Source organism: Ascaphus truei, chromosome 7 (genome assembly GCF_040206685.1).
Source record: "Ascaphus truei isolate aAscTru1 chromosome 7, aAscTru1.hap1, whole genome shotgun sequence".
In the NCBI taxonomy this organism is placed as follows: Eukaryota; Metazoa; Chordata; class Amphibia; order Anura; family Ascaphidae; genus Ascaphus; species Ascaphus truei.
Window position 1 is genome coordinate 76,988,056 of NC_134489.1, and position 23,779 is coordinate 77,011,834.

The following is a 23,779-nucleotide window of genomic DNA, read 5'->3' on the forward strand; positions in this document are numbered from 1 at the left end:
CTATCCTGAACTCTTTGTTTATGAGATACTTTAAAATTCTATAGCAGGAGCGGCCAACTCCATTCCTCAAGGGTCCCCAACAGGTCAGGTTTTCAGGATATCCCTGTTTCAGCACAGGTGGCTCAATCAGTGGCTCGGTCAACGACTGAGAAAAAACTCATTTTTTTTTATCCTTTACCTGACCTTTTGGTGGCCCTTGAGGACTGGAGTTGGCCACCCTTTACTATACTATATACAGTAAATACATATAAATATATATATGTAGGGGTGTGTTAAATACCTCATGTGGATGCAGTGTGACACCGGAGGGAGTAGTGCAGGTTCCGCGGCGGCCCAACAGTATAGGGCGCCGTTATGTTATTGCGCAACCTAACAGAGGGCACTGACAGAGCAGAGAGGTCGCGCATGCGCAGTGTAAGCGCGCGAACGACGGACCAATAAGGAAAAGGCTCCGTTGGTGGACTACAACTCCCATGAGCTCTGGGACAGTCATCTGATGTCAGGAGCCAATGAGAAGGCTAGGATTACGGGAGGAGGAAAAGGAAGCGTGGGGGAGAGACCACGCTAGGCATAGGAGATCCGGAAGGTGCTGGAGGAGGTAGTGTGAGTGCAGGGGGTCCGTGACCCGCCTGCATAGGACAGCTATCCCCACAGGCCCTTAGAAGTATCCCCTGAGTCACAGTAGGTAGCTGTGCTTCAGGGACGCCCTGTAGTGGTAGTGGTCTTTCACCTTACTGTATAGCAGTTAGGGACCAGTGTGCGGAGCAAGGTGGTGGCGAGCTGTTTGGGACCAGACAGCTGCACAGTGCGACATCGAAGGTAGGCCGAGGATTCGTCTGATCCTTTTCAAAGTTGTTACCGGTCACTGCCGTGACCGGAAGGTATTTACAGCAAGTGCACCAACACCGGGCAACAGGCGCTGATCCCGCCTTAGGCGTAACTCTTTGGGGACACTAGTGAAGTGGCCAAAGACCTAAGTACACAGAGCAATCTTTTCTATTAGTGCAAGGACACGGTGTGTGGGGCACGCGGGGACGGGACAGAGATATACTCATTAGGAGCGTGGCTGAGCCACTACTGTTATAAGGACAATACTCCGTAGGAGCGTGGCGGAGCCACTACAGTTCTAAAAGACATTACCAGTTAGCTGTGTTAGTGCATAAAGTGATAAGCGTATAGTATAAGGTTATATGTTATGTGTTGATGTCAATGATAAAGTAATAAGGTTACTATTGCATGCAGTAAAACTGGTTGCACGCATATGTGTTGTTATGTTTCTTGCCCAAGGGAATCTTACGTAACGGGGATCCTGGGTAAGTGGAGGCGCTGCGCTAATAAGTGTTACCCCAGGCTCCCAGCTAGCGGAGGCTCAGATCTCCTGGAGCCACAGGTGTGTGCAGTGCCCGTAGTCTCTTTAGGGTGTCAGAAAAAAGGGCTACATATATATATATATATGAAAACCAACAGAAAAAAGAATCCCCAAAGTAGCACTCTAGCATACAAAAAATATCAAAATGTATTAATCACATACAGATATAAATCATTAGAAAGGAGCAGTGGTGTCCTCAAAGCTGAAATAATGCTGAGCCTCTAAGATAAGTGGAATGAAGCAACAATGAGCTTATACATACAAATACCACAAATCATTAGGGGGAACAGAAACTGACCCTGGGATGTGGAGATGTGTGCTGGAAAGAAGTGCTACACCGCATGAACAACGAATTAACCCTTTACATGAAAGTGTAAAGGCACGAAAATTCTTGCTTCAAAAACACTCTGACCGGCCGGTCAAGGCTACCTAAATAAGGCCCCCTGTGTGAGGTGAAAACGTAAAGATAGATACATATAATATCAGCAAAATCACATGATGTGGGCTGAGCCTGTAGATAAAGCACACACAGAGAGGCATGTACATGACAGGTAACAATGACAAGAGCCTAAAGGGGGTCACAGAAGTACTTAGACCAGTCCAGCAAGGTAGTAGCAAACATCCACAGCCAAGAGAGTGTACCTAGGTTCAGAGGGAGTAAACCGCAACCGCTCCATGTTCACTGCATTTAACTGGCTTTAGCACTTCTCACATCAGGTCTGCGCAGGTTATTTTTGTGTCTCATATATATATATAATGTTTTATAAATGTATTGTACTCTAGATTTTGATGACTGCAAAATGTGGGGGGTGTGTGATCAGCTCTGTGAAGACCGCTTGGGCAGTCACCGCTGTAGCTGCGCGGAAGGATATACATTGGAACATCACAGGCACTGTAGAGCAAGCACTTCCAGTAAGTAAATCGAAATAATCGCTTACTCTAAAGTAGATTTATCTCAGATTATGCTGTAATTTACTGCAAATGTGCATTTGCTTTCATCCATGCTTATTTAACTTCATAATATTGGTTGACAAGGTCCAATTAAATGTCTACCATTTGGTGGATGGGTTTTCATCTTCTCAGTATGTAAAGCTAAGTCTGGTACTGGCCATTCGTGTATTGCATTTTTGTTAATATTTTGCTGTAAAATGCTACGCAAATGGTTGTACTCTTAAAAATATATATACTTATATAATGTATAACCTGTTCACCTAATGTAACCATGTATCTGTCATCATAACTTTGTGCCCAGGACATACTTGAAAAGAAGAGGTATCTCTCAATGTATTACTTCCTGGTAAAACATTTGATAAATAAATAATAAAAAGTACTGAACAGTAAGAAAACTGTTATCAGTTTCTTTAGTGCAGCAGGATCAACAATTTAAATAAATATGTTTTTGGATAACAGCAACTAACAGAAGTTAATCCAAATTAATAAAAACAAAACATTATATATTTACATTTTCTGTGTAATTTGTCCATAGCTGGTGCTGCCTCAGTTATTTTCTCCAACGGACATGACCTGCTAATTGGTGACATTCATGGAAGGAGCACAAGTATTTTAGTAACTTCCCAGAATCGTGGCATTGCGGTGGGAGTAGATTTTCACTTTCAACTTCGCAGAATCTTTTGGACAGACACTGTACAAGACAAGGTATTTAGAAATCTCTTACAATGTACAAATAAAGCATTGCAAAACAATGTGTTGATAGGTTCTCTTTTTTTTATGTTAACCTTGCTCTGACTTTATCCTTTAAATTTTTTTTTTTTTTAATTACAACATCTATTATTCTACCGTTACATGTCAAGTATTAAACAAAGCGTTCTATTATATGTGTCTCTCTTGTGCAACTTTCCATTTTATTCATAATGGAGTCAAAATACCTGGTCGTACACATTCTTTCAAAACTAGTCAATCTTTTATTAGTAATTTTTGGAAACTTGATCTGCCACATGTAAAACTGCCCCATTTTTCTAAATGATAAAAATCAGACTTTTTCCTGCATATTTCTCTTGGCCTGGTAATGGATCTCTTGATAGAATATACACTGAACAGGCCATTGTTTTTAGTACAGCTTTAATTAGGAAAAGTAACAGCGGACTGCACTGTAGAGGTGATACGCAGTAGATACAATACTGCTGGTAAATCTGTTCTGAAGCTCAAAATCCCAATGAAACTTAAACATAAAGAATAATGAATGAGATAGTAAGTATAAATAAATTATACACACAATTTGTTTTTATATAAATGAGCAATGCAATCGTTTTTTTCTTTCCTATTTTTAACACAGGATTGCATGTATGTAAGTGTCTATTTATTTGATTAGTTGTATGTATGTATGTATGTATGTATGTATGTATGTATGTATGTATGTATGTATGTATGTCTTTATTTATATAGCACCATTAATGTACATAGCGCATCACAGTAGTAATACACATGACAATCATATAAATAACAAACAATACAAATAAGACATAATGGGAAGAAGTATTTCAGACATAAAAGTAACATTTTGGAAGAGGAGTCCCTGCTCCGAGTTTACAATCTAATTGGTAGGTAGGAAGAACGTACAGAGACAGTAGGAGGGGATTCTGGTAAGTGCGTCTGCAGGGGGCCCAGCTTTATGTATCACGTGGATAGTGTTAGCCACGGTGCTACTCCTTTGCTTCTTTAAGCAAGTGTGTCTTAAGGTGGATAGAGAGGGTGCTAGTCGGGTACTGAGGGGAAGGGCATTCCAGAGGTGTTGGGCAGTCAGTGAGAAAGTATTAAGGTGGGAGAATCAGGGGGTATCCGGAGCTGAAACCCATTAATCTCAGCTCTGGGTACCCGCTGCTTCCTGACATACAGACCTCTGAAGGGGGTGCCGGTATCTCCTGTAAGTTTTAAAGCTCCCACGTCACGTGGGCCAATAGAAAGCCGCACCAGATGACATCACGACTTCCTATTGGCCTGCAGGTTGCGGAAGCTTTGAAAAGCGCCCATTATGTGAACCCTAGTAACCGAGTGGAGCGGCTACCGCCACCTCCTAAGGTCTGTTTATCCAGATGTAGGGAGTCCCCAAAGCTGAATTGAGTGGGAGTTAGCTCTGGAGACCCTCTGCTTCAATCTTGAGTTTAAAATAAAGGAAAAATAATAACCAAAAAATGGCGAGCTTGGATTTTGCCTCTCTAATGACTGGCTTATGTACCAGTTTTGTTTGTTATTGACATTTTACTCACATTTATTTGTTTACAATGGATTAAAATCTGTTAGTTGTTAATATCATGCTTCAGTTTTCAGACCTATAGAAAAAAAGCAGCATTACCACACTACATTTGATATACCCTATTAGCCCAAATTTCAAGTAACTCCTTCTCTATCTTATTTTATGCAATATAAACATCACCCAAATCACTAACATAATAACATCACAAGACAGAAGTAGTACAGTACTGGGCAAGATATAATGTCTAACTCATTCTCCTATTTAAAACATCAATTTGTTGTTGCTGTAAATGGAACCTCTGGAGCTGACCTGTGCTATCTTCAGCTCAGGGCCCTCTCCGGATACCAAGATTATTACCACGTTAGTTGCGGGTGCCGTGGCTCAAGCTGGGGAAACTATATGGCCGTTTAAATCTTGCAGGATCCATAAACCAATAGGAATGGCCATATTGAATCCATGATGAGGGTCACTAGGGGGTCCCCTGACCTGTAAGTAGCGCGGTGCATCTCCGTTCGCCCCCCCCCCCCCCAGGGTCCACTTGTGTAATAAAATAATTTGTATTTCTGGGATTGGTGCTTTGATACGGTTGTGTTATGGGGAAAATACACTCACCTGTTATAATATTCTTAATTCACATTACAGTCACAGTTTAAACAGAAAAAAATTCTACAGCGTCAGTTTTGTTTAAGCTAATATATATAACCTATGCGCTTTACCTGACACAGGCACCTTGTTCTTATACAAAATAGCCTACATTTTTGAGCAGAATTGTATGCCTAGGAAGGCCAATTTGCATTTAAAGCATACACATACTGTATATTTAATATCGCCTAGTCAGTCTCCAGTGAAAAATACAAAGTATGCACACCAATTGCAGCAACTAATTATTAAGTGTAATATTGCACATCATAGAGATTTTATCTTATTCATTGCCTTATTGCCACTGATTTTTTTCCTAAACGAATGGCCTTTTTCTGTAAGGTGCAATATCAATGATTTGGTTGTAATGGACCAAGTGTTACCAAGTGTTAGTTTAAAAAAGGGAAAAGAAAGCGCAATATAGAGCCAAATACGATCTTATTAGAATGTATAACAGAAAAATATATTGTAACCAAAATGTGGTACCATAGATATAAAATGTATCAATATAGAAAACTTATTGATTATAGCAGCCAATGTTTCCACATCTCTCCAGAAGGGCAATAGAAAGAAGAAATATATATATATATGGTGCATACACTTAAAGTTGAGATGTTAAGAAGTTTGTAGAAGATTTGGAGGGTATGTACAAAAACTAAAATACAATTCTGAATAGGCACAAATAGTTATAGTTGGCTTAAAATGTCTTGGTAGTAATTTACACTTTGATGGAAGTTTTGGCTGTTCAGATGTTGATTCTTAATAAAAGATAGACTGGCACATAGCATAATATAGTTTAATTTTAAGTAGTAAAAGAATGTGTGAATAAACTCACAAAGGCGGTGTTCATTGTGCGGTTTGAATAAAAATGCTTTCCAGCAATACTGTATGTCCACTGGTCTCTCGGTCACTTCATGCACGATTTCAGGAGTCCTCACAGGGCATCTGCGCTCTTAATGGGGCTGAGGTATAAGGCTGGAATCTCTGAATAAGGCTGGAATCTCTGACCTGTCACGGCTCCTCACGGCTGTCCGTTGTCTTCAAGTACAAAGGTATTGGGACCTGCTCCGGTGTCCGGAGCTTGCGGGGCAGTCCCACTTCTTTCACCCCTACTAATTTGGAAGCGGGTGCCGATGCTTCCTGGTTGAAATCCTGTGTTGGGTTGTGCTGGACTGAGTCCCGAATAGTACAGTGGCCTGTGACAGTCAACCTTGCGCGTTTCGCAAAAAATCGCTTCGTCAGAGGTTATCTTGCATAGCTCAACAACACCTCTTTTTAGTCTTGTGCTTTCACAGTTCAAGAGGAAAGGTTCTCCCCCTTTCTGTTTGCTGACAGAAGTCCTGCCTCCAGACACTTGGACAGGCCAAGTGTTAAAGCCGGATCGGCGCTATTCCACCTTTATGTTAAGGCCCTAAATTTCCATACCGACTACTCAGTATAAGTAAGGAGAAATTAATTGCATAAGTAGCCTAAGGGATGTTAGAGTAACTACTTTAAGGGATGTTAGAGTAACTACTGTTCCCGTTGGAACACTTAACAGAGAAATACAGATGCTCCTGAATGTTATGAAATCTAACATTCTCTTTGTGGATTAGGTGTTTTTAATCCAATTTTCTTTATTATTCAGGTTTTTTCTGTTAACATTGATGGCTCAAATATCCAGCAAGTCCTAAATGTTTCAGTTGATACACCTGAAAATTTAGCTGTCGATTGGATTAGCAACAAACTGTATGTGGTTGAAACCAGTGTCAACAGAATTGATATGGTTGATCTGGATGGGCAGAATCGGGTAACACTAATAGCGGAAAATTTGGGCAACCCCAGAGGAATTGCACTTGACCCAACTGTTGGGTGAGTAGAAGTATTTCCTATTGCAGTATATTTCAGTAAATAGTGCTTATTCGACTTACAGTATATGTATGTAATGGTGCTATACTGAAGTTTGACATGAAGGGATTTTTGTTTACTAGAGTCTCCCAGTTGACTAACACGGTGGCAAAACCGGTTCTGTTGAGTGGGCCGTAAAATGTCTTCTGGTGCTAGAACGTGTCTTATGGAATAGCACGACTTAGTAAATATAGGTCTTAGTATAATATGTCTTCTAATTGCTTTCATGCATTCTGTAGTTAGCTGTTTGGTCTTACCTAATCAATGTTATTAAAATATAACAAAAAATGATACAATTCTGATAATGTATAGATTTATTAAAAAGGTAGAAAAAACCCAGTGACGGCTGAATTATTAAACTCTATTTAAACCCCAGTATTTTTGCTTAGTTTAACAGTACATTTACTGTATAACATCAATGCCAGGTGTTCCAGCAGTGCATGGCAGCCACTGAATGGATAAAATGCACTACTCATCTTCAGATCTTCAGACACATTATCTTATTTTTGAAGTAACAATGTTTATGGTTCAGTGTTCTCGTTATTACCAGGAGAACATTTCCCTGACCTGTTTGTGGTCTTACAGCAGCTGTCATACTTCATTCAACGTACACACTTTAAAGGGTTTGTTTCCATTTGGAGCAGTAGTTTAGTGGTAACATTCGTCACACTACATGCCGGCACTGTCTGTCCAACCTGAAAGATGTTGCCCCAATTGTGTGTAAAATAAATAAAGTCCAAGAATAAGCAAAATTAAGAAAGAAAAAAAGATTTTTTTTTAAGCAAGGAATTACTGTAGGTGCATCTCCCCTAATGATTGTCCCAAATATAAAAACTCCAATAAACAGAGAGGAGAGATAATTCTCTCAAAACAAGAGTATCAAATAGGCATGTATATCTTTATTCATATAGCGGTCACAGAGTACTCAGCACTTTACAAAGACAATATAGTACAGGAAATGATAATACAATAAGAGCAGCAAAATCAGACAACAGGCAAGGAAATATCTGCCCCGGAGAGCTTACAATCTAAGTGGTAAAGACAGTGTACAAAATTGTGTTTATAATCAATCGATAACTGACAAAAAAATACTAAAAAATATATAAAGGCCTTACACACCTGAGAAATCGGAAACATTTTGTGCAGATAACCCTTTCTCAAGAAACACTATCTTGAGATCTCTGTATTTTTTTGTATTCTTTTGTCTTATCAATTGATTGTATGTTGTACTCTGTCTTTATATCTGAAAAATGTATCTTTCATTCATCTTTTAGTGTGCAGTCTTTTTCTTCTCTTTTTATTTATTGCCACATATATGCGTGACCGTTTTTGAATGACCTAGATTGGCGTTACCCAAAATTGTAATATTAAAATATAGATACCAATGATTAGGATAAAAGGGTCAGATTTATTTATTTATAAAATATTTTACCAGGAAGTAATACATTGAGAGTTACCTCTCGTTTTCAAGTATGTCCTGGGCACAGAGTAAAACAAATAATACATGGTTACAAATACAGTTACATAAATGAACAAGGTATACATTATATACAAGACATTGCGTGCATAGTTAAAGAAAATATATATTATGGGCGTATGAAACAGTTAGAGACCAGATTAAAGTGTGAGACAGCCTTAGATTTGAAAGAACTTAAACTGGTGGTGGATGTGAGGGTCTCTGGTAGGTTGTTCCAGTTTTGGGGTGCATGGTAGGAGAAGGAGGAACGTCCGGATACTTTGTTGAGCCTTGGGACCATGAACAGTCTTTTGGAGTCTGATCTCAGATGATAAGTGCTGCAAGTGGTAGGGGTGAGGAGCTTGTTCAGATAGCTGGGTAGCTTGCCCATGAAGAATTTAAAGGTAAGACAGGAAAGGTGAACTTTGCGCCTAGACTCTAGTGATGACCAATCTAGTTCTTTGAGCATATCGCAGTGATGTGTGTTGTAGTTGCATTGGAGAACAAAACGACAAATTGAATTGTAGAGGGTGTCAAGTTTGCCAAGGTGGGTTTGAGGTGCTGAGCCATATACTATGTCTCCATAGTCAATAATTGGCATTAGCATCTGCTGTGCGATACGCTTTCTGACCAGGAGACTTAGGGAGGATTTGTTCCTGTAAAGTACCCCTAGTTTGGCATAGGTCTTGGTTGTCAGGGTATCAATGTGCATCCCGAATGTTAAGTGGGAGTCAAACCATAAGCCCAGATGGTTCTACATACAATGTAATATTGCTGGAATATTCTGCACTTTAAAATATGAATCGTGTTATGATTGATCACCTTTTTTATTTTCAGGTATTTATTCTTCTCTGACTGGGATACTGCTTCTGGGGAGCCTAAGCTGGAAAGGGCATTTATGGATGGCACAAATCGCCATGACTTGATAAAAACCAAACTGGGGTGGCCAGCTGGGATTACTCTGGATATTCTGTCAAAGAGGCTATACTGGGTGGATTGCCGGTATGATTACATTGAGACTGCAACCTATGATGGTCTACAAAGGTATTGACCCATATTTTATTTATACACTGTGTAAATCGTATTTTATCTTTGCTGATCTTGAAAAGTGACAACAAATTGTAAATTGCACAGCTTGAAATGAATAAAAGGCTAATGTAAATGTCCAACAAGTGGAAGATATTTACAGTGTACAGGGTTTATGTATCAAGACAAAAGCGGTCCAGAAACTATGCACCATACATTATATACTGTATGTATCAAACAAAATAATCCAATTGATAACTGTGTGCATGTATTAAGCCCCACAAGCGGCTTTTGTGGCTCAAAATTGGTGCATGGAAATCTTATTTTGAAATGCACTTGTGTGCACCTACTGTATGTACTAACCTGACATTTCTCAATCTGGGCCATCAGCTTCAAAAGTGAGTTTTTTTCATTTTTGGGGGGTGAACAGAAATGGACTGCTCTAGACGTACATATGTTCATGGTATAGTATATAGTAAAGAATCTTTCTGATTCAACGAAAAAAGTAGATAGTGCGTCAAAATCACCCACCAAGTTAAACGTGGCATAAACGATAAAAAGTCTGTTAAAAGTGGTAATGCTAAATTAAGTTGCTATGTTTCAACCAAAAATGTCTTTAACGCCGCAGAGATGTTTCATTATGTAGGTTAACAAAATGTATTATTTTCACAGTATAACTATTACAAATGATACTACACTAATCATTTATATTTTATAAATAAAAAATACACAATCAATTTTTTTTAAAATTTAAATTGTATCAGTAATGTATTCAACATGATGCAATGTATCAACATTTATTTCAAACAGCGAACTATGCATCACATGTAAGAACTCACATAACGACCTTCATACTTACAACGCACATTTTATGAAGGTGTGTGTTACTTTTTAGCACAAAAATGTTGACGGAAAAAAACAAATTGAAATATGATCTTTGTACATACAGTAAGGCTCAATGCCATTTTTTCATTGATACTGTATATCTGGAGCAAAGTTTAGGCCCCAGAATCACATCGCTTTTGGGGCGTTGATATAAGTGATTTTGGCATAAAAACAAATGCACAGAAGAATAGCAAGTTAGCGTGTCTGTGCGCGCCAGTCTACAACGCCAATTTTTATGTGTGTAGTGCGAACTTCTTTTGGATAAAGAAAAAAACGCTACAGAGGTTGAAATAGAGGTAAAGTTCGGATGTAATGGTGGTGCACATATGTAAATGATATGTTATATTCAAATTCAAGCATGCACCACTTTTGTGCTCTATAAATGCGTCAAAATTGTCCGTCAAATTTTTCTTGGCCTAAAAGACAAATGCAAACAATCCTTAATGCTTTCATATGTATGAGCATGAAGTGCACCATGCGAAGGATAAGAGAACATGCCAAATGTAAGAACACGGATAAGGACAAACCTACATATGCTGCTAATAATTTTAGGTGAGAAATAGATTTTTTGGCACAATGCATTTTTTCAATTAGGTTTCAACAATTCATAGACCCTTTTGTCTTGATACATAGGTCCCTGTGTCTTTATTAATATATATTAAGTTGATGATATAGAATTAATATCCAGCTTTAGGGTTAAAAAAAAAATGTGACAAAAGTGGACTTTTTTACATTTTATTTATTTTCCACTAGGTTTTACAACTGCTAAACAGAACAAATATGTTATGCCTGTAAAATAAACACATCAATGCCTTAGACCAGTGTCTCTGCTCCAGTCCTCAAGACCTCCCAATTGGTCAGGGTTTCAGGATATCCCTGCTTCAGCACAGGTGGCTCATTCAGGGAGGGAGTGGCTAAGTGAGCAAAGACACTGACTGGCACTGAGAGTTTGAAGCAGGGGAGCCTGGTTCAATTCCTGGTGTCAGCTCCTTGTGACCTTGGGCAAGTCACTTTATCTCCCTGTGCCTCAGGCACCAAAAACATAGATTGTAAGCTCCATGGGGCAGGGACCTCAGCCTGCAAAATGTCTCTGTAAAACGCTACGTAAAACAAGCAGCGCTATACAAGAACACGCTATTATTATTATTATTATTATTATTCAGTAATGAACAGATATCCCTGCTTCAGTACAGGTAGATCAATCAGTGGCTCAGTCATTCTGATGAGGTCTCTGATTGAGCCACCTGCACTGAAGCAGGGATATCTTTAAAACCTGATGGTTTGGAGGGTCTTTGTGACTGGAGTTGAGAACCCCTGCCGTAGACAATAAGTAAAGGAAAACAGCAGGGCTGACACTCTACCTTGGCAATACACAGTTTCCAACCTAAAATATCTCCTTTCTTTATGAATTCCATCTTCATTTAGGATAGTATGCACCTAAATATACCATTGATCATGAACTTAGGTTTTAAATGCATTTAGGATTGTTGTTAACATTTTGTTTTAATGTTCCTATAATGGGGTATTCTAATTGCACTGATGTTCTAATAGGGACATGTTTCTAACTTACTTGTCCATCCCTGTTTTATCCACATCATTTTGTGTTTGGCTGATTTAATAGCTTTTTTTGCATTGGGAAGTATTTTACGTTAATGAAAATGGATTTCTTTGTATTTTGAATTTACGTGAGTGGGGTATCAGCTCAGTTCTGTGACCATCTACTACAGGGGAGGCCAGCACCAATCCTCAAGGACCACCAACAGGTCAGGTTTTAAGGATATCCCTGCTTCAGCACAGGTGGCTCAATCAGAGGCCTCATCAGAATGACTGAGCCACTGATTGATCTACCTGTACTGAAGCAGGGATATCTGTAACACCTGTCCTGTTGGTGGCCCTTGAGCCCTGCTGTTGGCCACCCATAATCTACTACAGGGCTCTTCAATTGGTAACCCATGAAGTAATTTGCTGTGTCCCTGAGGCTTTCTGTCTGGTGCAGTTTTTTTGACATTGAAACTCACTCGTAATGTAAGGTAATGTACGTGGAACAGATGTTATAAATGCTTGTAAAATGTTTAAATAAATGTATCAGTTTAAATTACAATAAATTTGTGTTCCTTCTGCTCCGAAGTCTTTTCTGATCAGGCCACTTTGTAAAACTAGTTGAAGAGCCAGAAGCTGCTACAAAGTGCTTTTTAACATACTGTATGATATCTTCTGAGCAACACCAAGTACTTTCTCTAACTTAGGTGTCAATATTTGTTGGTTGCAGGAAAACAGTAGTTCACGGTGGATCCCTTGTTCCTCATCCATATGGAATAAGTGTCTTTGAGAATAATTTGTACTTCACTGATTGGACCAAACTTGCAGTGATGAGGGTCAATAAATTCAGAGATAACGACACACATGTTGTCTATCCTTCCCAAACAAGGCCATACGGAGTCACAGTGTTCCATGCTGTCAGACAGCCATATGGTAAGATGGTTTAGGATTTTGTTTACTGTTTCTAATGATTTAGATGACAGTCTTTTTAAGAGACGGAAATAGCACCATCAAAATTGACTGCGCACGTGGATCCTTCCCAGTGGGGAATTTGTTGGGGGAAAAGGCGCAGGAAACCCTAAGCAAAGAGAAATGTATTGATATCTAAACGAATATACAAACTGTAAGTGACGTAAAATGTAGAAAAGACATGACTTACCCATGCCCCAAGCTGGACCCCTCTCTCATTCCCAATAAACAAACCATACAACTTGTTGGGAGAAATGAATGCCGCAGCTTTATTTATAACAATGGATAAATATCTCATATTTAACCCCAACTAGGGACCCAGCCAGATTGCTCCACTCACATCTACCGGAGCTCGAGGGTTACCCTCAGCTCGTGCTCATCTAGCCATTCTGTACCCTAGTATTGTATTGTATTGTATGTCTTTATTTATATAGCGCCATTAGTGTACATAGCGCTTCACAGCAGTAATACATGTGGTAATCAAATAAATAACAGATAATATAAATAACAGATCATGGGAATAAGTGCTTTAGACATTAAGGAAGAGGAGTCCCTGCTCCGAGGAGCTTACAGTTTAATTGGTAGGTAGGGAGAACGTACAGAGACAGTAGGAGGGAGTTCTGGTAAGTGCATCTGCAGGGGGCCAAGCTTTATGTGCCATGTGTTCAGAATAGCCACAGTGCTATTCATATGCTTCTTTAAGCAAGTGTGTCTTAAGGTGGGTCTTAAAGGTGGATAGAGAGGGTGCTAGTCGGGTTCTGAGGGGAAGGGCATTCCAGAGTTGAGGGGCAGTCAGTGAAAAAGGTTTAAGGCGGGAGAGGGCTTTAGATACAAAGGGGGTAGAAAGAAGACATCCTTGAGAAGAACGCAAGAGTCTGGATGGTGCATAACGAGTCTGAATGCACAGAGCCCCCATCGGGCACTACCACCCAATCGAGCCTAGTCTGGAATGGCACCGCCTTCCACAAATTCCACCCGGAAGTTCACCACCATTCCGGCCGCAGCAGCCTGGAATGGTACTGCCTTCCCCAACTAAAATACTTCCGAGCTCTGAGAACTCCCTCCAGGAGCCAATACTGACTGAGTCCCCCTCCCAAAGTAACATTACTCCCGCCAACACATGCCCCAAGCTGCGACAAAAAAAAACAAAACAAAATCCCGATCATTCTTCCAATACCAACATCCCTCATGCCGAAAAAACAAGGTGGGTGGGTGAGACTTTGCTCCAGTAGATCCTAGAAGAGGATGCTGGGATTCCTCCCCCTCGCCTTAAATACCCCTTATGTCATGCCGCCCCTTCCTTACAAGTCCAGGGCTCTCTTTACTCGACTCCCAGTTAATAATTCTAATCATTATATAGAGTTTCCTGTGTTGATTACTAAGCAAATGGACTGAAACATAAAAAGTTGCTTTACGTTCTTTATGTCTGGAAGTCTGCACTTGTCTCTGGGTCTCTCCGGCGGCCTCACATGGGTAGTGGAGAGGTAAATTTAATGTGGAGAAGGAGTGGCTCAGTGAGTAAAGACACTGACTGGCACTGAGCTTGAAGTAGGGGAACCTGGTTCAATTCCCAGCGTTGGCTCCTTGTAACCTTAGGCAAGTCACTTCATCTCCCTGTGCCTCAGGCACCAAACACATAGATTGTAAGCTCCACTGGGCAGGGACCTGTGCCTGCAAAATGTCTCTGTAAAGCGCTACGTAAAACTAGCAGTGCTGTTCAAGAACATGCTATTATTATTGGGTGCAAAAGCAGTGACAGCCAATGAGGCTGGTAGGGCATGGCTTCACAGCGGGAACCAAAATTCCCCTTTGAACACTATAATATGTATCATACTATTATATTACTGTGTTACATTAGAAACACGATGAGAATGTAACATGGTTCAGGCCGAAATTATATTATTTATTTATAACAACATATAGTGCCCTTATCCAGGGCCCTGTACATTAGTATTATGTGGCTGATGGATTGAAATCATGTTTTGTGTTTAGTTACCAATCCGTGCGGAATTAATAACGGAGGCTGTGAACAGATCTGTGTCCTCAGTCACAGAACAGACAATGATGGCCTTGGTTATCGATGCAGGTGCAAGCTGGGGTTTGATTTACATGAAGATGGGAAGCGTTGTGTTGGTAAGAAAACATTCATTTCATTCACTGTTTCCAGCATGACATAAAACATTCTACTGAAATGATTCCAATCGTGTATGTCTTGCAGTGGTGCGGAAGTTTTTGCTCTTCTCTTCACAACTGGCAGTCCGCGGAATCCCATTCAACCTCTCCACTCAGGAAGATGTGATTATTCCAATCACTGGAGTACCCTCCTACTTTGTTGGGATTGATTTTGATGCTCAAGATAACAGTATTTTTTATTCCGACACAGTAAAAGACATGATCTACAAGCAGAAAACAGACGGAACAGGTACAAAAATGAAGTTTCTCTCAGTGTTTTTTTGTTCACAGTTTTGTAAACCAGTGAAGTTAATAGGACATGAACACTGCCCATACAAGCTTTTTGTTTATTTAGTTGAACCATAGGTGGATAAATTACCATGAACAAATTTGTACTCTGGTTTTAACAGGTGCCTGCTTGTAGCGGCCTGCACCTTATCTCCAAGCTGCTCCTCCTTTTAAGAGTAATGCAATATTGTATTTTTACTTCCTTAAAAGAGTATTTAAACAGGAGGAGGAACTCAAAGCTGAAGCTATATTTTTTTTAAGGGTATATAAATCCTCAAAGGAATGTTTATAAGCACTCAAGAAAAGAAAACATTTGAACTCAAAATGATAATGCTCTTTGACACTAAAACAAGAGGACTTAATGCTGATATGGAGTTTCTAACACTATCATAGTTTTTTGTAATGTTTCTCCCTGTCTCTCTGTTAATATTACAAATCAACCCCTCTTCCCCCTGCACCCCACCCCCCTCCACAATTCTGATGGATGCCTAGTCTCACGGTCCCTTTCATCCATTTATTGCCCTGTCCGTTTATTTGCTGTTCTCTCTCATCTGCCTTAGACTGTTATCTTGTTGTTTTTACATCTGTGTTTAACTCGTGGAATATTTTGTAAATACTGCCCGACCTGAGGAAGGGAGGAGAACTCTCGAAAGCTCGTCCTATAATATCAATTGTTAGTCCAAATAAAAAAGGTATCACCTAATACTAAAGTACAAGGGTATAGGAATACATGTGAGCATAGGAACATTTTACACATTTAATAAAGGTGTTTATAACATACGTAAGTATGGTCACAGTTCTTTAAAATTGATGCTATATTTTTGGATTAATTGCTATACTACTTGATTCTATTTATTGATATTTATCAATTGAGAATTGCCTACTTACTAGTCAATGAACACACATTCTTCTTTCAGCCTGACAGATCTATCAAAGTCCTACAGCACATTTAAGATGAATTCTTCTTTGAAGAACATGGAATTTTTGCGGGAGGCTCCCACAGGCTTCCACTTGTCAGTGCCAGTTCAACAAGGATGTGTTGGTTTTCACAATATACTGTACTGGATAAGTCTGAAATAAAGCAAACAATTTCAGCTTAAAAATCTTACTCAATACCTTGATTTCTGATTAGGAATAGTTGAGGAGGCAATATATACTTATACATTACAATATTTGGGCATAAAAAACAGGTTTTCAAAGTTATCTATAGCCATTATCAGAATAGCATAAATATGATATATTCCTTACTTATAGGAGACAAATAAAAAATCAGGCCTACCCCTTAGAGCAGGGGTGGGGAACCTTTTTTCTGCCAAGGGCCATTTTGATATTTATAAATATACATTTAATTAACTCACCCCTAATGTGATGGCTGGAACTGCTTCTCTTTGGGTGACTGACTGACTCTTGGGTGGTGGGTGACTATGACTGACTGCACACGTACACACACGTACACCAGGCAGGGGGGAGGGAAATCAGACTCTCAGACCCGCTCTCAGACTCTCAGACCCACTCTCAGACCCACACTCACCCACCCACACACACTTACCCACCCACACACTAAATCACCCACACACACACACAATCACCCACACACTCACCCACACACACACTCACCCACACACACTAAATCACACACACACACAATCACACACACACACACACACACACACACACACACACACACACACACACACACACACACACACACACACACACACACACACACACACACACACACACACACACACTCACCCACACACACACACACTCACCCACAATGACCCACAAACACACTCACCGACACACACACTCACCCACAATCACACACACACACCCACCCACACAATCACCCACCCACACACACAATCACCCACACACCCAATCACACACAAAATCACACACACACTCACTCACACACACTCACTCTCACACACACTAAATCACCCACCCACACACACTAAATCACCCCCCCCCACACACACACACACAATCACCCACACACAAATCACCCACACACACTCACCCACAAAATCACCCACACACACTCACCCACAATCACACTCACCCACAATCACCCACCCACACACACAATCACCCACCCACACACACAAAATCACCCACCCACACACACTCACCCACAAAATCACCCACACACACTCACCCACAATCACACTCACCCACAATCACCCACCCACACACACAATCACCCACCCACACACACAAAATCACCCACACCCACACACTCACCCACACACACACTCACCCACACACACTCACCCACACACACTCACCCACACACTAAATCACCCACCCACACACACTAAATCACCCACCCACACACACTAAATCACCCACACACACACACTAAATCACCCACACACTAAATCACCCACACACACACTCACCCACACACACAATCACCCACACACACTAAATCACCCACACACACTAAATCACCCACCCACACACACACTCACCCACACACACACTCACACACACACACACACACCCACAAAATCACCCACACATACACTCACCCACAATCACCCACACACACACTCACCCACAATCACCCACACACAAAATCCCCCACACACACACAATCACCCACACACTCACCCACACAGACTAAATCACCCACCCACACACACTAAATCACCCACCTACACACACTAAATCACCCACACACACACACACTCACCCACACACACTCACCCTCACACACACACACACACACACACACACACACACACACACACACACACACACACACACACACACACACACACACACACACACACACACACACACACACACACACACACAATCACCCACCCACACACACAATCACCCACACACACACACAATCACCCACCCACACACACAATCACCCACACAATCACCCACACAATCACCCACACCCCCACACAATCACCCACAAAATCACACACCCACCCACAATCACCCACCCACACACGCACTCACCCACACACACACACACACACACTCACCCACCCAATATCACCCACACAAAATCACACACACACAATCAAGAATGACAATCAGCTGCAAGAAGTGACAACTTGAGATGCATGAGATCACACAGTCATTTTATGGGGCAAAGATCATTTGGGGGGGGTCTGCAAAAGTTAATCATACAACTTGTATTGAAGTCAAGGAGACCAATGTTGCTGGGATTAGGCTGCGTCCCCGCTAGCGCTGAGCGGGCGGTGCTTGGCGAGGTGACTTGCATATATATATATATATATATATATTTATATATATATATATATATATATATATATATATATATAACGAAAAGAAGACAGTGCGGCTCCCATAGCATAATATTGTAATTTAATATTTAAAATAAACATGCAAGTGAATCATGGACACTTACAATGTGCAATAAAGTAAAAAAGTAAAGTCTTGACAGTCACCCGATCGAGCCTCCGTGGATCTTTGCTGTATAAGGAGTCCAACACACTCCCCTCGTGGATGCCTGGAGGATGCGCGTGCACCCGTTCTCCCCCTGAATGGAAGTCCCGCGAGAGTATTTGTCCTCCGACGTAGCGAGGTATAGACACAGCAGTCAAATTCCCTTCATAGAATCCAAGGTGTATGGGACACGAAAACGGCTCGAAAGCAAGGCAGGACAAGACTACTCACAAATGCAAATATATATAATGTAAAGGACAGTGCCAGCTACTTCGCTACGTGTTTCGTCGCATTAAGCAACTTCCTCAGGGGATAAAGCTATACTAACAATGATACCATGGGTATATATACCCTCTTAATAAATGAGCACATTAAAAACAGCCGATGAGCATGTGTGCCCGCGCCTATGCATTGCGTGAGCGGGGGCTTGCATATATATATATGCAAGTCACCTCGCCAAGCGCCGCACGCTCAGCGCTAGCGAGGACACAGCTTGTGTGTGGAGTAGGACCGTGTAAGTGCGCGGGGTCCGTGGACGTGCGCATGGGGGGGAATCAGTGTGGGGGGGAATCAGAGCGGGGGGGGGAAATAAGAGCGGGGGGATTGGAGGAGGACCGTGTAAGTGCGTGGGGGGGGGTATTCTGAGCAGGGGGGGATCGGAGGAGGACCGTGTAAGTGCGCGGCGGGGGGGGGGGATTCTGAGCAGGGGGGATTCTGAGCGGGGGGGGATTCTGAGCAGGGGGGGATTCTGAGAAGGGGGGGATTCTGAGCAGGGGGGGGATTCTGAGCAGGGGGGGGGATCGGAGGAGGACCGTGTAAGTGCGCAGGGGGAGGGGGATCAGAGCATGTGCCCTCCTCCACAACTGCTGCCCGGTGTGTGGCTTGTGGAGGAGGACCGTGTAAGTGCACGGGGGGGGGGGATTCTGAGCAGGGGGAAATCAGAGGAGGACCATGTAAGTGCGCGGGGGGGATTCTGAGCAGGGGGGGATCGGAGGAGGACCATGTAAGTGCGCGTGGGTGATTCTGAGCAGGGGGGGATCGGAGGGGGGGATCGGAGCAGGAGGGGATCGGTGCAGGTGCCCAGCTCCGCAACTGCTGCCCGGTGTGGAGATTCAATTTTCAAGATTCAAGTTTCTTCCTCCGCAGACTCGCTCTTCTGTGGACGTGCTCCGTAGGGGGGGGGGTGGTCTTGGAAAGAAAAAAAAAACTCTTGGCAATATGCCAACACGAGGCAGCCAATCAGGAAAGGGGAAGTTTTTTTTTTCCCCCTCCTTTCTTGCGAGCGCGCAAACGGCCCCCTGACTCACGGGGGCCAGACCAAAACAGTTGGACGGCCCGCGGGCCGGACGTTCCCCACCCCTGCCTTAGAGAATGTGGCACTGGAGAAGTGACAAAGTAGATGAGGTTGAAAAAAGACACATATCCATCAAGTTCATCATACTGTTACATTTAGATGACAGATACTTATCCTATATTTGTATTTACAATATTTTGATCCAGAGGAAGGCAAACAAAAAAAACCCCAGTGAAATATCCTCCATTTATTAGTACAAAATAATATGGCCCACATCACTAAAAAAGAATGAACCACTCAACAACAGGGATTCAAGGAAACAACCTCTTATTTCATCCGGTTAATATAGTGTCACAACAGAATTGTAATATAGTACAGACAGTGTCTCAATACTCCCCACAGGCATCCAAATACTGCTTAGCACAGGGATATGAATGGGGCAGGACACTATAAAACATATCAAATCTAATACCACAAACTAACAATAATTCCACGATAATGTGGAATAGAGCTGGTGAATGCCACCATCAGAAACACTATTAATTTAAAGTGTCAAAAATTGTCAGACACTCCTGAGGAAGCCACACACCTGGCGAAACGCGTAGAGTGGTAGCCGCCCTGAGAGGAGAGAGGAGAGATCTGGGAGCTGACACTCACACAGCCGCGACCGGAAGTGACGCATCGGGACTAAGCGGAAGTGACGCATCGGAGCAAGCAAGGCGGGACCATCGACCGGTGAGAGAGCTGGAGTCCAAGTCCTCTGCAGCACCTGTATACACCCAGCAAAGGGAGCCGAATAGCCCACATAAGAGGGTATCTACGAGGGGACTAGACCGGCAAGACAGCGGTCACCAGCGGAGGTGAAAGGTCACAGAGAGCGGTGGTCCACACGCAGTCACACCGGAGGAGGCGGGTGAGCCTGGAGCTAACCATTTTCTCTCCTCAATCACTATCAGTGTGATACATGCCTTAACCACTTGTTTTTATTGTAAGTGTTTATTTTTACCCTATAAAGTCGAGTTTTTTATTGTTACTGGTCTGCACTGGTATTATTTATTTTACATATACACTGCTGCTGAGCTGAGAGTTGGAGATCCCACTACCTGGTTAAGAAATCCTCCTAGCAGAGACCATTGTGTGTCAAAACCGCTCGTTTTTGACTTACATCTTGTAGGTAGGCAACACATAGGAGCCAAGACAACACAAATTTATACACCCTTTTAAAAACTGTCTGCACTTAGATTGTTCTTTGTTTTTTGTTCTATTTCCCTTTATGCTCCCCCTGGATTGCAGTTGGAGAGTGAAAAATTGTCAGAATACATGATACTAGAACATACTACATATACAGTTGAGGAGGGCTGCATTTCGAACACTGAGGCCCTTCCCATTCCCACATCTTTGCGGTACTTTCCTGATAAATTGTTCTATGGCTCATATGAAAAAAAGCATCAAACCAGCATAGCTTCCCGATCACTTCGAGCATATGGACTCAATGTCTGCACGTCACAACTGCGAAAGCCTCTTCAAGCGATCCAGAGTTCCTGAGGTGTGGCTGATGAGTTGAGGGACTTCCTCCTCTAAATATCCAGAACGTCTGATGTCACGACATCTGGGGTGTGGTTTATACATACTTGGGTTCACCCTTCTCTTGTTGTACTGGATGTCTGACGTCATGACGCTTAGTAGGCTACCTTTTCTATCTCTGAGGATGCCATGTTCGTTGTCATGGTGATAGTCAACCGGTCTACAGTATTGATCCATTATCGCCTTAGTTTCTCATGAAAAACAGAGAATTGATATAAATAGAGTTACAACATACCCCACTTGTCCACAAATTATTTTATAGATAGTCCATACACCCCTACCACCATAAACTATATACAGTGTCCTAAGACAAGCTAACGACACAACAGATACCTTAATGGAATAATTGCACAAATAGACACATTTGAGAATAATTCTGAAAATGGTTTGAGAATACATAATTTTAACTACATCCTAATACGAAAAACAAGCCTCCAATGATATATGTTTACAAACGTAAAAATAGTGAAGGAACATCATAATAAGACAGAAGACCCCAGGCGTCATTCCGGTAATAATGATAATGGACATGGTGCTGATGGGCATAGTAACAATGGACATAGGATGGAGAGACCACCCAACATTGGCACTGGACTATTTCAACTACCCAAGGACTCACCATAATGCCGAGAGCACAGGGGACAAGGGACACACCATGCAGAAATCAAAGCAGACTATTGCAAGAGGAGGAGGATAGGAAACCATTGGGAAATGGGGAAAGTAACACAGTATATTTCTATGCCATCCAATCAGAATTAGTATGGTGATGCAGTCAGGACTTTTCCAGAGTGGATTCCCTCATCACTTTCTGGTACACAAGGCCAAACTCCTGTCCTTTGACTGATACTGGTCTTATACCATGGCCATTAATATAGCTATCCTTCAAACTGTGATAACAGCAGTCTTCAGACCACAGTGCCTCATGATTAGAAAAAACAGCTTAGCTCTAAATCCTTATTCATACCATTAGAAATTAGAGTTCCCAATTTTCTAATCCAGTCAGCCTCCATTTGTAGTAATCGTTTAATCCAATTACTGCCTGTCAGTAAATTAGTCACACCTTCCATGACCTGAAATCTTAGTTGACCCGGGATATGTCCTGCTCGTATAAAGTGATGCACCACCGGAGCCTCCATGTCCCATCATCCCCCCTGCCTTGTGCTGCCTGATTCTATCCTTTACCTTTTGAATGGTCTCCCCCACATACCCCAGGCCACATGGACACTTGATGAGATATACCAGATACCGTGATAGACAACTACAATGTTGTTTAATACAAAATGTCCTCCCTGTTCTAGGATGGGTAAAATAGTCATTCTATGTAGACATCGCATTGGGAACCACTATAACATATAATGTTCCTTGCTTTGGGAGTACCAAGATGACGCTGCTTCGAAGATTTACCACCCACATCAGCCCTTACCAAATAGTCTCTTATTTCCCTACCCCTCTTGTAGGAAAAGAGAGGAGGAGCTCTAAATCTCTCTTCAATCATGCTGTCATACTGTAAAAGTGGCCAGTGTCTCATTATGATGTTCCTAATCTTCCCACTACAAGTTATACGTAGAGATACATGGAACAGAATATTCCTTCTTTGTTTTAATTCTGTTTCAATCGTGATGAAGTAGAGTTCTTCTTGGTGACAATTCGGCCTCCCTCGTCTGTTCCTGTAATAGGTTATGAGGATTTTTTTGGTGTGTGGGGGTTTATTTATCTAAATCTAGAGGTGGCAAAAATGGGGATAAGTGGTGAAAAATGTGGCTCAGCAAAATATATATAATTGCTTTAGTTAAAGATAACTTGGTTATTACCACAAACAAATTAGCTTTCTGTAGGATCAATGATAATACCTTTTCTTAATAGTGCTGACGCAATGTATGATTTTTCTCACGCTCTAATGATCTTACAATCTAATATACATTTTTTTAGTGAAACACAAGAGATATGGTGACTTGTCCAGGCAAGGTACCAAAGACAATGGGGCACAAACTGAGCTCACCCACTGCAAAGGCAGTGTTC

The 23,779-nt window shown here is 41.7% G+C and overlaps 1 protein-coding gene across 1 annotated transcript in view; it reads left to right on the top strand.

Annotated features, from left to right (window-relative positions):
* LRP2 (LDL receptor related protein 2) overlaps nucleotides 1–23,779 on the top strand; it is a 169,007-nt gene that overhangs the window by 42,554 nt on the left and 102,674 nt on the right. The window contains 7 exon segments of the mRNA XM_075609138.1: nucleotides 2,153–2,281; nucleotides 2,856–3,025; nucleotides 6,847–7,070; nucleotides 9,400–9,606; nucleotides 12,743–12,945; nucleotides 14,974–15,114; nucleotides 15,200–15,403. Of these exon segments, the coding sequence (XP_075465253.1) occupies nucleotides 2,153–2,281; nucleotides 2,856–3,025; nucleotides 6,847–7,070; nucleotides 9,400–9,606; nucleotides 12,743–12,945; nucleotides 14,974–15,114; nucleotides 15,200–15,403 (1,278 nt within the window).